This window comes from Epinephelus lanceolatus, chromosome 12 (assembly GCF_041903045.1).
Source record: "Epinephelus lanceolatus isolate andai-2023 chromosome 12, ASM4190304v1, whole genome shotgun sequence".
NCBI classification, from domain to species: Eukaryota; Metazoa; Chordata; class Actinopteri; order Perciformes; family Serranidae; genus Epinephelus; species Epinephelus lanceolatus.
Window position 1 is genome coordinate 20,245,150 of NC_135745.1, and position 14,482 is coordinate 20,259,631.

At 42.0% G+C, this 14,482-nt stretch overlaps 1 protein-coding gene across 7 annotated transcripts in view; it reads left to right on the top strand.

Annotated features, from left to right (window-relative positions):
* Positions 1-14,482, top strand: part of LOC117271944 (receptor-type tyrosine-protein phosphatase mu) — a 231,636-nt gene that overhangs the window by 191,286 nt on the left and 25,868 nt on the right. For all 7 annotated transcript variants that reach the window (XM_033650517.2, XM_078173094.1, XM_078173092.1 and 4 more), the window contains one exon: positions 6,512-6,548. In XM_033650517.2, coding sequence (XP_033506408.1) covers positions 6,512-6,548 — 37 coding nt within the window. The remainder of the gene's footprint in view (positions 1-6,511; positions 6,549-14,482) is intronic.

The following is a 14,482-nucleotide window of genomic DNA, read 5'->3' on the forward strand; positions in this document are numbered from 1 at the left end:
CACAACCTCACCAAAATATGAATATATAAATACTAGTCCATACCCATTGAGTGCACAGTTGCCCATGCACAGTTTCACATGGTGTGTGTTTTGGATACAGGTCATAGGAAATTGCAGATTAAATAGTCAGCTGAACCCATTAAGAAGAGCAGTGTATTCAGACAGAGTTTATGTGAATTTGATAGTATGATTGCTTTATTGAAAGTACAGTAGTACCATTGCCAATAGTGGGATAGTTAGTGGGCTAAAACTGTACATTAGTAGTTGAGGTAAAAACATTGAAAAGCAGAAAGTGTTTGTATGTTGTATTGACTTAAAAGTGGGGCGCACTGGTAGTTCACATGGGAAAGGTGCGGGTAGCCCTTGTTGCAGCAGCATACCATACCATGAGTTAGTCATACCAAAAATTTGAAAAAAAAACCCCAACACTGGGCCACAGGGGGAGCCACAGTGATCGGTCGCATTTTAGCCATTTTTAAGCATTTTTCTGTTGTTATAGCGCCACCCAGTTGCCAATTAGAGTTAAATTTCTCCAGTCACCTTGAGGCGTCTTGTTCTACATATCTACCAAGTTTTGTAAAAATCCATATGGCGGTTAGGCCTAGATAAGAAATTAGCTCTCTAGCGCCCCCATTTTGTTTGATGGGGTCAATAATGGAGGGGTCCCCTCAGATTATGTGTGGTCATATGCCTACAAAGTTGCGTGGTGATCGGTGAAACCCTTGAGATGTTATACACCTTTATGTGATGAGCCACGCCCTCCGCAATATTCATTGCCTTATAGAAGCTCAGTTTTAGTAAGTTTTCCAACTTTTACCAAGAGGGAACTTTAGATATTGGTCCCTAGATTATGTTCACCGAGTTTCATGCAGATCGGTCAAACTTCCTAGGAAGAGGTTGATTTTAAGTGTTTTTCAAAAAAATCAAAAAGGCGGAAAATCTTTATCACCGGAAGTTATGGGTCCGTGAGGCAAATTTGTTCTTCATGAGGAGAGGCATCTCTGTGCAAAGTTTCATGTCTCTTTGTCATACGGGGCATGAGATATGTCCATTCAAAGTTTGCAATTTCAGTCAGTTGCTATAGCGCCCCCCTTTGGCCAATTGATGTAATATTGCTTCATTCACATCCTCCCATGACCCTCTACCACTGTGCCAAATTTCACATGGATTGACCAAGTCAGTGAGGAGAAAAACGTGGAACAGACATGCAGACAGAGTTTTCGTCATTATGTAGTAAGATAAGATTAAATGCAAACCGTAAAGCCATATGTGTACCCTTTTGACTTAAGTCGTTTGCTTGCTTTCCTCACTTGCGTTTGTCTTCCCGTGCACTGATTCACATAAACTGAACAGCCAATCAGAGCGATTTCTCTCAGCAGTGGGCTCAGCGGCCAAGAAGCTGCGGATAAAGGCCAACTGGTGCTAAACTAGGGCCACAGATTCTCACCAACGGCCCAGCACTGTCCTTTGATGTCAGCGCCTTCAGATGTTTTGTGGCATAATAACAAAGTCACACAACAGCGAGGGGGCAATCATTATTTGCACAATCATGTCATTGTCACGTCATTTTAAGCAATCGAACAAGCAACTGATGTCATTTTCTGGTGAGGCCAGTTTTGAGAAATTGCAGAGCTGTTTTTAACCTTCTCTTCTGCTCGACACTGAAAAACCCTCGCACACAGACTAGTGAATCAAAGTAGACACGGCAGTTATCTACAGAGGTTTTCTTATACATCTTACCACAGGAGAGCACTTGCAGCACTGCACTTACATGCACTTGGGTGACTAAGCATACCTTTACAGTGAGTAAAAGTCATTAAAAAGTGGCGTGAGACATGCCTGCCGTTGGAAACAGATCTAACCCACTTAGCGCACACAGTATAGAACCTGATCCGATCTGACCTGATTTGCTGTTGATGGCCGTGTTAGTATCAGGATGTGTCCAATCACAGCAGCTCATCGGCTTTTTTTCTGAGCAGGTGCTTCCGCTCCATGTGTAATGGCCTGGTGATGTACCTGACTCTCTAAGTGCTTCTCGGCTCAGGAGAGAACTCTCACTCCGTCTCCCATCCCATCTTCCCCTGCCCCCCCTAATGTGGTAATTTGTAATCTCTTGTTACGCCTTCAAACATAAATTCATAATGCAAGGTGTGCCACGGCAAATGCAGGGGGCTTAAATTATTTACCTTTCCCACTATTCAGTTTATGGCCCATTATGCTGCAAAAAGGGGCGCTGCGGAGAAGACTCTCACAATAGAGAGGGCCCCATTATAAGATAAGAATACACGCATATTAAAGAGGGCTCTGAATGAAAAGGATTTCCACTGCTCTGCCAGCTTCATTGAAAAAGTACTTAGTAGAAATGTAGGCAGATGGGTAATGATGTTTTTGCTCTTCAGAAAGCTTTTTAACCCATCTAGAAGCCTGTCCTGCCCAATAAACTCTTATGTGTAGAACATTTCCCACAGTGTTTGTTATTGTACTCTATTATACTGCCGATTATTTCCAGTCATGTACGAGTAAGCAGAGCCAGTGGGGTATGTTTCTTTTCTCTGCAGCTGATTGAGTATTTTCATAAGCATTTAGGAGGCAAGGAAACATAGTGTAATGGTCTTTTGTCTGCAGAGTTGAGTTTGTGTGCACACAGGGAGCAGAGATGTTGAGCACTGTGTATTAAAATAAAGCAGTGATGTACTACGGAGCTGATCATGTACACAGAGATCAGGTCACTCAGGTGCCCCCAGCCTCCTCTGCTAATGATTGCATTAATATATACAACTAATGTGTATTAGCAAGACTCCAATTTCATCAACAAAGTGTTACCTCTCAGTGAGTTTACCCGCTCTGAACTGTAGTTGGGTACATGCTGGTAACTAGCTTCAGGCAGTGTGGACCACTCTGCAGAAGGACGGCGAGGTGTTCAGGTGCCTTTAACTAACAATGGCTTTATTGCAGTCTTTATCACAAGACAGCAAACAAGGCCTTCTCATGAGGTTTAGCAGTAGCCCTGAGCTCATCTAGACACTTATTTCTGCTGACTATCATCACTCTTTGCTGCCTGCCGTCTCACACCATGACACCGAGAGAGCTGCTTCCCTCCATGTACACAATAAGGTACATGTCACACCCTCACAGGTTACCCACAAGGCCACCGCCCTTAAAGGGGAAAAAGGGTGAGCTGGTATCAATAGGAAAATCATTTACCTACCCCAACACAATTTTACTTAAAAAACCCAACTTTTTTTGGTTTCTGCCTCTTTAAACAAATCACTTTCTACTTGCACCCAAGTGTTGCCATGAGCTGTGAGGATTTATTTTTTTACTCAGGTTGTTTAAATTGAGCCCGGACAGGTTAAAGTTAAAACAAAAGTAGAAAGAAAAGTAGAAGAAGTACATTGTGAATACATTCATCCATAGCTTGAGATGTCTTAAGAAAAATAAGTGCATTAATAAGAGGTCAGAGTTTTTCCACATTCAGTCTATTACTCACTGTTACTACTACCTGGTCTTTGTACGCCCGCCATCCTTCCCTACCACCTCTTTACGAAGCCTATGCTGTATATCAATGTAATGTAATGTACTCACTGTTTAAAGGGGAACTACTTCCATTGTCAAAATTCATACATGTTATTCCTACGGTCTACGACAGTCCAAAATCATTAGTAAACATAAACAACTCTCCCCATGATCCAAAAAGTAGAGTGTTAAAACTCAAATTTGTGATGTCATCAAGTAGTCCTTGTTCACAAATGTTGAGTGAAGTTTCCGAGGCCATGGAAATAACATATTAGGATATTTAATTTAGGTGTGCCCCTTTAACTGGCTTCTGAAACCTGGCACCTCTTAACCTCTTAACTACTGCAAGGTCATACAAGGACCCTTGAGCCCCAGGGATGGACCCTTAACAATTACACTGGAAAGGGAATAAGATAAAAATGTTTAATAAATAAATTATAGATAAAAATAAATACGAATACAAACACTATTACTACTTATAATAATAATAATAATAATAATAATAATAATATCATTATTAATAATATTAATATTTTTGTCATAATTTTCTGAAGAGGAAATAATAACTATACAGATTCTAAAACAAAAGATAAAAATGTATAATAAAAAATAAAAAAAATAAATTAAAATACTACTACTACTACTTATGATAATAATAATAATAATAATAATAATATATTTTTGTCATTAATTGTATTATTTTTTAAAGGGGAAATAATACTACTACTTGTAGTAATAATAATAATAATAATAATATTTTTGTCATAATTTTCTGAAGAGGAAACAATAACTATACTGATTCTAAAACAAAAGATAAAAAGGTATAATAAATAAATAAATAAATAAAAATAAAAAAAATAAATAGATAAAAATAAATTAAAATACTACTTCTACTTATGATAATAATAACAATAATAATACATTTTTGTCATTAATTGTATTATTTTTTAAAGAGGAAATAATACTACTACTTGTAATAATAATAATATTTTTGTCATAATTTTCTGAAGAGGAAATAATAACTATACTGATTCTAAAACAAAAGATAAAAAGTTATAATATAAATAAAAATAAAAAATAAATAATAATAAATTCAAATACTACTACTATTTATAATAATAATAATAATAATAATAATATATTTTTTGTTATTCATTTTATTATTTTTTATAAAGAGGAAATAATAGTAACTATACTGATTGTAAACCAAAAGTTTTACCACACACTTTCAACCCAACTACATGTAAATCTAAAAGGAGACACTCTTGTAGCACACTGTAGTCCATGTGATAGAGAAGTCCAGAGAGTAGGACCATAATGACTCATATGGTCCATTATTGGTGCATAATCACAAACCATTGCAATAAATTACCAAAACACTACTCACACCCAAAAAATCTGGGTCTTTCGGGGGCCCCTCAGGGTCTGGGGCCTCAGGGCATATTCTCTCTTTGCCCTTTCAGTTATCCCGCCTTGCTCTTCCCTATGACATAGGGATGTTATTCTTTGCTAGTGAACATAACAGAAGCAGCATTTATTCTTCATGTTTATCTAAATTGTATATGGCAAAGTAAGTAAGTCATATATGGATGTATTTTGTACCCTAGGTGATAGCGCTGGTACCCCAGATTTGCAAAAGTGGGCTATCTAATGATATTCACCCTGAAAATACAAATTCATGCCCCCAGGCAAAAACATCTTATGCTGCATATTTTAGACATTGCACAGCCCATTGTTACTGGAAAGAATGAATGTAAATGATCATTGTAATATAAGCAATGCAGTAAGACACAAAGAGCATAACACATATTTAATTCCCCTTTAGTAATTTACACATCCCTGGAAACAAAAGGCTGTTCAATTAATAATTTCAACATGGACATTTCTTGCATTCATCTCTTTGTTTAGATCGGGAAGAAACACTCTCATGTAGCTAATGTAACATGTGTCTGAAAAGCTGTGAGTCCATTTATAGTAAGCTCTACTCACCTGACAGTCACTGTCAGGGCCCTCCTTTCTTCCTGTCTCTCCCCCTCTAATCCGACAGCGTACTGGGCCTCCACTTTACTTGACAGAACTTACATGAAAGCACAAACAAATCTCCTCCTCAGTCCAGAGATAAAGAAGTCATTAAAAATGGAGGACAGTTGAATGAGCTGAAAGAGCCCTGTGGATGAGAGAGAGTGAGGAAAATATCCTTTGTGTCTTTCTCCCTTCATTGGAGGAGCGTTAATCACAGTCCAAGTTAAATTGAATATGAGTGAGATAAGCAGAGCAGCAGGGGTGGGTGGAGGAGGGGGGGGGTGGAAGGGGGGGGGGACAATCAAGAGGAGGCAGGGCCGGGGAAGAGCCTTTAAGTCCTAATGTTTTGTTTCCTGCCTCATATCTCCAGAGAGGAGACAAGGAATTGGACAAATAAAACTTGAAGGGATTAGAGTAATCCGTGAGACTAGGGGCCTATTGTGAAGATCAGTGCTGTTAGTTGTATCTTGGGGATTATCAACACTTTGGCTGCTTACTCCAGAGGTGTGCTGCATATTGAGTGTGTGATGGAGAGTGTTTATGCATCTTGTATCCGGCAGCATTCATCACTGGCATTGAGGCGCGCATTTGCCTCACTCAGTCAGATGTTGAGACAAAGAGCTGAATGGGTGTACAGTGGCAAACAGCTGGCAGACCGACTATGCGCCGTGTTTTCATGAGAGCAACATTTCTCAAACGAATCCTCTTAAGGTGGAGCAGTGCTGGGGTGAATATTTGCTGCGTCTGAAACAGCAGCAGCAGCTGGTAACCGGGACAGTTTCTGTTAAGTAATGTATGAAAAGTGTATTGCTTGTAAGTTTGTGACGTAGAAATAAACAGAGTTTGCACCTAAAGGTCAAAGACAACACTAAGTATCCAAGACAGTGTGTATTCTGAGAGAGATGGCCTCACAACAGCTGCTCATGTACGAGTAGGAAGAAAGTAAAGTGACTCCCACTTTTTTCTGTTTCAGGGCTACCACAGGCCAAATCACTACATCGCCACTCAAGGTAAGAATAAAACTTTCTAAAAAGAAATAAAAAATGGCGAGGCACTCTGGGTTAGAATGAGTGGGCGGTGAGAATTTAAGGATGTCTGTTTGTTTTGGGGGTGGATGGATGTGTGCAGGTGTTTCTCAAATATCTCTGCGAACATCCCAATCGTTGTTTACATACGCTCTTGTAAACTCCTCTTTGATGCTCAGTCAAGTGTGTGTTCGGGGAATCTGGTACTGCTCAGTGCACACACACACACACACACACACATACACACACACACTTACGGACCTCTGAGCGAGCAGAACAGCACGCTCTCTCTCTCTCTCTTTCTTTCTCTCTGTCTCATCCCTCTTTCCTTCCATTGGTGGTGTGGGAGCGATTAATCAGGCAGTCTGGGAGAAAGCTGAATAAATAAATGGATTAGCCGACATGTACAGGCACATTTTGTCACTGTGTTAATCTGGCCGGCAGATTCGCAGGGCGAGGAGCACTTACCGTGACCCCAGAGGTTAAGTCTGATTGATGGTTAATTGTTATGAATTTTGCGTCAAGAGCCTCACTCCCACACAACGGGACTGCGTGCATGGGGATTTTGCGCACCACTTTAGAGGAGGAGAAAAAAAAAATCAGTGGAGGGAGAGAAAAAAAAGGAAGAGGCGTTTTTGCGAAGAGGCCTTAATGGATTCACAATCTGCTTTGGCGGAGCTGGGAGTTGCATAATTACCTGTTTATTAGTGCATTGCCTCGCTTCCTCAGTGTCTCAATTAAAACAACCCTCTGTTTGCTCTTACTTCAGAAAGAGGTGGCATACCAATCAGGCGGGCGGCCGCTTGGTTTGTCTGTCCGCTTGTATGCTCAGCACCTGCCATACGCTGACCACCGAGTCAAATGCTCAAAACGAAGCCTTCTGCCAAGTGCCAACTCTCTGTTGCGGGGCTCCAGTTCACAAAAACAAGCCACTTTACCAGGCGCATTCACCTCTGAAAGGATTTCAACTGGATTATTATGACTTCTATAATTGTCCTATAGTCATTAAGAGCATTCCGTGTTTCATTTAAAAAAAAAAATATGCATATGGAGATCAGCAGTCAGTGAAGCCTTCTCTAAGATGAAAAGCTCAAGAAGCCAAACGTGTTTCCATTCAAATTAATTAGCCCCTGTTTTCTCATTGAGCTTGCATAATAAGTCCTCATTTTCCATCGACAGCATCGCAAGCACAATGTAGAGCCATCCCATATGGAAGAGGGGAGGTGTGTGTGTGTGTGTGTGTGTGTGTGTGTGTGTGTGTGTGTGCATGGAAACATCTGTATTCTCTGGGAGAGCAGGCCCTTTTATAATTCATCATCAGCTCCGGCAGACTGACAGGAAGGAAGGCTCAGTCAGCTGACACTGAGGCAAAGAGCAGCCCGAGATGATAGGGAAGCCAGACACAGACGTGTCTCTCTCAGACAGACAAACTGCATACTGTAGCACCTGAAAAGAGCACCTGGGCATTGGCACAGTTGCTGAAAATGAGGAAGTAGTCTCTTCTCTCCCCCAGTAAAGTTTTTCAGTGAGTGACACTTCCACTTGAGTCCACTGGGACCAGCGGTGGCTCAGAAAATGATGATACCCGCAATAGTGCTGGATAAGCTAAAAAATCTTTGTCATAAATTGGTTGTGGGGGTGGTTGAGGATGTGCTTAATATGGCAAACGTGTGGGATAAGGTTGTCCCCATTCTCTTATGCTATAAACTACAATGACACTCATTAGTTTGGGCTTTATTGATGAGTCCCTTTGCTCTGTCAAGGTGACAACGGCAGGTAGAACAGCTGTCACTCCATAAAAGCCTCATCACCCGAGCTCTGCTCCTCATTATGTAGGTCATTCTCTCATCCAGGGGCTTTTTTTTTTTTTTTTGCTGCAGCAATACAACAACTGACTCTCAGTAACGCCAACTGCAGCTCACCTACTTAGCAGAATGAGCGCGTGCATGCGGCTCAGCCCTCCCAGTTCGCCACCGCCTCGTCTCTGTCCATTTTTATGTCCTGCGGATCGTTTAAATACCGATCAGACATGAGCTTCCTCCTGGTGGAAACTGAATTACACCGAAGCCGGGGTGCAAACAGCTCTGATAAGTCCCTGCATCCTCGTGGTGATGTGGAAAATATTCATGACGCGGGAAAGGGTTCAATTTCATCAAGCTTTCCCCCCTCTGGTTGTCTCTGCTCTCCCCTCCCCTCCTTCACGAGCACCAAATGTCACCAGCAGCGCAAAAGTTTTATTATTTACAGGTTAACATCTCAAAGCCCAACGGGAGGTGCGGGGGTGGGAGATAGAAAGAGAGAGAGAGCAAATCAATGATAAGTGAGTGTACATTATGCCAAAATCTGCCGCATGTAATATTAATGGGCAAGAGGGGAACGCAGCATGCGTGTTTGTCTGCGAGTGTCTATGCGCACACGTTCTAACAGGAGTTTTGCGGCGTACCTGGCTGGGGGATTTCTACAGCTGTCACACTCCTCGCTTCTGAGGAGGAACAGGCCTATAGTCCCAAAACACAGCGTCGGCTGCAGCAGTATTAGCTCTCTGACAGCTGGAAGTGAGGCTTCTGCTGGTGTTCTTCCTCTGTGAAGTGCCTCTTCCAAACTTTTCCAACTAGGCACTGCATACGCCGTACTAGAAACACTGCTCTCACCTTGTAGTTCCTCAAGTGAGCTCTCAAACCAATTTCTCTCCTAACCTGTGGCTAAAACCTTTAAGAGCGAGGTGGGGGAAAAAAAATTTGCAAGCTGTTTCATCTTATCTTCACTTACCAGCGATTACCCTGACAATCACACAGAGGCGCACATGAGAAGCCTACAGTTTGGGGAGATACATGATCACCAATTTTGTGGAGTGTAACGGAAAAGTAAAGCACATTTCAAAACAAAGATACAAAGTGCTAGTGCAAACACATGATTGATCCGGAATTTAAAACAATGCAGAGTTCTAGCAAATAAAATGAGGCAATTTTAAGAAATTACAAAGTGACTGACTGATTCAGCGAGCCTCAGATCCTCAGGCAGGGAGCTCCACAGCTGAGGGGACTTGACTGCAAAAGCCCGGTCACCTTCAGTTTTGAGTCGGGACTGAGGAACAGCCAACAGAGCCCTGCCCGAGGATCTGAGGCTGCGACCTGTATATGCATATAAATTCCTAAATGTGCTCTAGTGATGATGATGAAGCTACCTTTGACGTGGAATTCAATTAAATTCAATTCAGTTTAATTCAGTACAGCTCCATCTCGTTTAGTTTGATTCGTTTCAATGCAATACATCCATCCATCCATCCATTTTCATAACTGCTTATCCTCTTGAGGGTCACAGGGGGGCTGGAGTAGAGCTTGGATCGGGCCCAAAAAATCCAACCCGACCCCACCCGAGCCCGGGCATGTTCTGTCCCCGTCCCTTTAACTGTAATTATGAGCCCGAGCCTGGTTTAAACCTGATATTTTTTTAAGGATACGAACGTGGACACTGAAGGCTGACTCTCGTCTTTCTTTCCATGGCAAGCCTTTGTCATGTGCCTCTTAAGTGTCGAGGTCCCCCTCTTTTTTCTGTCATATACCAGCAACGTACTGCACTTGGTACACTAGACGAAGCCGACACACACGTTGTCACTGTCAGCAACTTCACATGTGTGCGGCCAGTGGCGCTGTCAAGGGGGCCCCCCTCCAGGTGTGATACGTAGTTGGTTCCATAGCCTAGGTCTATTATGAGGAGCCCAACCCGTCTGAGCCCGAGGATAGTGGCGGGAAATTACGGGTCCGGGTCAGGCTCGGGCAGAGAATCTACGCTCTAGGCTGGAGCCTATCCCAGCTGACACTGGGTGAGAGGCGGGGTACACACTGGACAGGTCACCAGACTATCACAGGGCTGAGACATAGAGACAGACAACCATTCACACTCACATTCACACCTACAGGTAATTTAGAGTCAACAATTAACCTGCATGTCTTTGGACTGTGGGAGGAAGCTGGAGTACCCGGAGAAAACCCACGCCGACACGGGGAGAACATGCAAACTGCACACAGAAGGGCTCCCTCCTGGGATCAAACTAGGAACCCTCTTGCTGTGAGGCGACGGTGCTAACCACCACACCACCGTGCCGTGCTCAATGCAATACAGTTCGATTCAATTCAATTAAACACTCCAATATCACAATTTACAATTTGCCTCAGAGGGCTTTACAACATAAGACGTCCCTCTGTCCTTGGACCCTCAGAGCAAATGAGGAAAAACTCCACCCAAAAAAACCCCTGACAGACAGCAGTCATTATTCATATGACCACAAGAGGTTGATTGTCAGTGTTGGAACCAGCAACCAGTGTGGTTTTCGGTACTTGTTAACCGCAGTGACTGATCACTTGCAGCAGAAAATACTACAACTTTTGGAAACTGATTTAAAATCAAGCTATTTTTCAGTGACGCCTGGAAGAAACACAATGAGCCTTGGAAACTTTCTTCTGTCTCATCAAAATTCTCGAATCTTTCCACCACTTTGACGCGAAAGCTGTCAGATTGTTGTGTGTGAGATCTGTTTGTTCGTTTACACCTATTCATCAAGAGTCGTACCCACTTCCTTATGACTGTCATCAAGTTCAGCATCCTTTCCTCACCTATCCTTCGTCTCTTCATGTATATGGAAACATAAATTGGCTTGCTGAAGCTTGGCAGGAGCCTCCCATCGGATGATTTACCATATAATGCCAAGTGTTATTGTGTTACTGAAGTCCTACACACCAGCTGTCCTGCTTCTCAGTCTCCCTCTCCGAAACTTCTCAGCAGTGTGTATCCTCCCTCGGGGACGAGTGTAGGAGGTAGAAGAGTGGGTGGTTCAATCAGGTTGGGTAGTTATTGGAGAGACTGGAAGTGACTGGAATTGGAGATTGAGGTCCTACAGTTACAATTGAGACCGACCATCTCATGCATAGCAGAGGAAATGTGGGAAAAAAAATGGAAGCAACTGAGGAGCTTTGTTCCAAATTTCTAGAAATCCAATTGGGATGGAAATAAGTCAGCAGAAGTTCAATTCTCAATTTTTCAAAAAATATGACTATTATACTCCTCAAAATGTTCTTGTTTTCCAAAAAGAGACACATGAACAGGCTGGCAGCAGAGGCATGATCATGGAGACAATGGTTCATTTTGAATCATTTATCTTTTTTCAGCAAAAAGTCTCCTGAATTTTATTGCAGTTTGTGAAAAATTGAAGTGATTTAAACTATGCCACACGAAGCTGTGCTTGAGTACAGTTGATGGGTAGGCAGTCAGGAACTGTTTAGGCACCACGGAAAGCAAATCAAACATGGCTTGATCAATCAAGTGATTAAAATGGTGATGGCACTTTGCTGATGCCCTGAGGGAAATTAGGTTGTTGCAGAAGAAGGTGTAAGCCGATAAGGAACACAAACACTACAATAATGGAAAATGATGCTGGAGCTGCTGCAACTGGTGTCTAATAGCTTCTCCTGTTCGTTTTTAAGCATGCAGTTTATATGCAATAAAACTTTTATTTATTTTTGGGGGCATTTTTTGTAATTTGATAGTTTGATCTGTTACAGATACAGACAGGAAATGAAGCGGGGGAGACAAGCAACCAAAGTCCCCAGTAGTGTTGGACTCGTTACTCTAAAAAAGTAATATATGACTCATTACTCGTTACTCTTTTCAAAAGTAATAACAGTACTTTACTTATTCCTCCCTGCCAACAGTAATTCATTTCACTACTCATTATATTGCTTTTCCGTTACACCCCACAAAATTGGTAATTGTGTATCTCCTCAAAACGTAGGCTTCTCATGTGTGCCTCTATGTGAATGTCAGGGTGATCACCGATAAGTGTAACCAAGACAGCTTGGAAAGGTTATTTTTATCTATTTATTCATTTATTTATTTAGTTTACTTAGTGTCTGGTATTTTCCAAAAGATCTTTCTGAAAGACAGAGAGTCACTCAAAGAGCAACATTTCATCCACCGCATACCCAGCCACAAGTTTTGTTGGTTCTTCGTAGCTTGCAGCTGTCCACAATTAAAATCCAGTTTTGGTTGTTTAGCCAGTGCAGGGCTACATTTAACCTCTGCAGCCAAGGAGGGATCGCCTTTGGTGGGGTGTATTTACTGGAGCTTCATGTTGCTGTCGGTCATAGTAACCGAGGTGTTTCAGACCGGATGTTCGAGGGTGTGTTTTTTGCGGTGGAAAGAGTTTTAGTATCGTTACCTGCAGCACAAGTATTCTTATCTTCTTTCCCTCTGACAAATTAAAATAATGGGAATATGTCCAGCTGCTAAAGCTATGTGTTTTCATCTTCCACACTAGCTTGCTGCTTTGTGATGTGCGTGCGCAGTGCAACCCTTTTGAAAATGAATCCAGTGATTTAATTGTTGTATTTCAAGTCAGTAGTGGGGCGATAAGAAAAGTGACGTAATTTGTTTTTTGGGGGTAGTTGTAATATTATTACTGAAAATGTGTAAGTAATTAGTTACACTACTCGCTGGGTGACATTACATATATTAAGTGCAATAACAACATCTACCTCTTATTATTCATTTATTTTCTGTTACTGCTTATACTGTTAGGGGTCGCGGGGAGCTGGAGCCTATCCCAGCTGACATTGGGCTAGAGGCAGGGTACACCCTGGACAGGTCGCCAGACTATCACAGGGCTGACACATAGAGACAGACAACCACTCACACTCAAAATTACACGCACGGGCAAGTTAGAGTCACCAGTTAACTTAACCTTAACCGTCTTTGGAATGCGGGAGGAAGCTGGAGAACCTGCAGAAAACCCACACTGACACAGTGGGGAACATGCAGACTCCACACAGAAGGGGTCCCCCACCCTGGGGTTTGAGCCCCCTACCCTGGGTTGGAACCAGGAACGCTCTTGCTGTGAGGCAACAATGCTAACCACTGCACCACCATGCATGCCATTCATATTAATCGGTGATGTGATTAAGATATTTTTTCAGCTTAACTTGCACTGTGTACAGTGGTAGTTTTTAAAATATCATTGTACTGGTACAATGACAATAAAGGGCTAATGTTCATTACTGGAAAAAGTAATATTATTACTGTAACGCATTAGTAGTTACTAGTAACGCACTACTGCCCAGCACTGTTCCCCAGCCTGCATGTGTTTTAACCACTCTGCTACCAGACGCCCCTAAAACCTTTAAGAGGACCTATTATACTCATTTTCAGGTTCATACCTGTATAATGGGTTTCTACTACATGTTTAAACACTTTAATGTTCAAAAAAACCCACTTGATTCTCCTCATACTGTCTGTGCTGGAACACCTGTATTCACTCTCTGTCTGAGACATTCTGTTTAAGGGCCTGTCTCTTTAAGCCCCCTTCCCGAGAAAGCCCAGTCTGCTCTGATTGGTCAGGGTTTTCAGGTCTTCCATATCTCAGCATCCCTACAGTAGCATTACAGCCATGGAATGGCTGTAATGGAGAATACTGGCACTTTCTATCGTGAAAAATCACCAATAAAAGCTTCTACACACAAATCTTAACAACTGGACATGTTCCAGTAGGAATATGACTCGAAATTTGGGAAATTAACAACATCAGCAACCAAAAACACTTGCAGTAGCGTGCCTGGAGCAATTGACCTTGTCAAGACATCCATCTAGTAAATAATATAAACAAAATATTCAGAACAGGAAGCTTTTGCTCACAGGGATTACTTTGACATACTTTGACATTGTAACATTATATTACATAATTATAAATAAGGGGTCACCTTTAATTTGAAGAACAAACGCAAATATGTTTCTTCAGCCATGCAAGCAGTGTAATTCTGTCAGTGTGTGAACAGGTGAAGACACTGAGACATGCTTTGTCCTGCTCCAGTAGTAAAGCGGTCCATAATATTCCACAGTGAGGTTTTGGTTACCACGGGTGCATCCTTGTG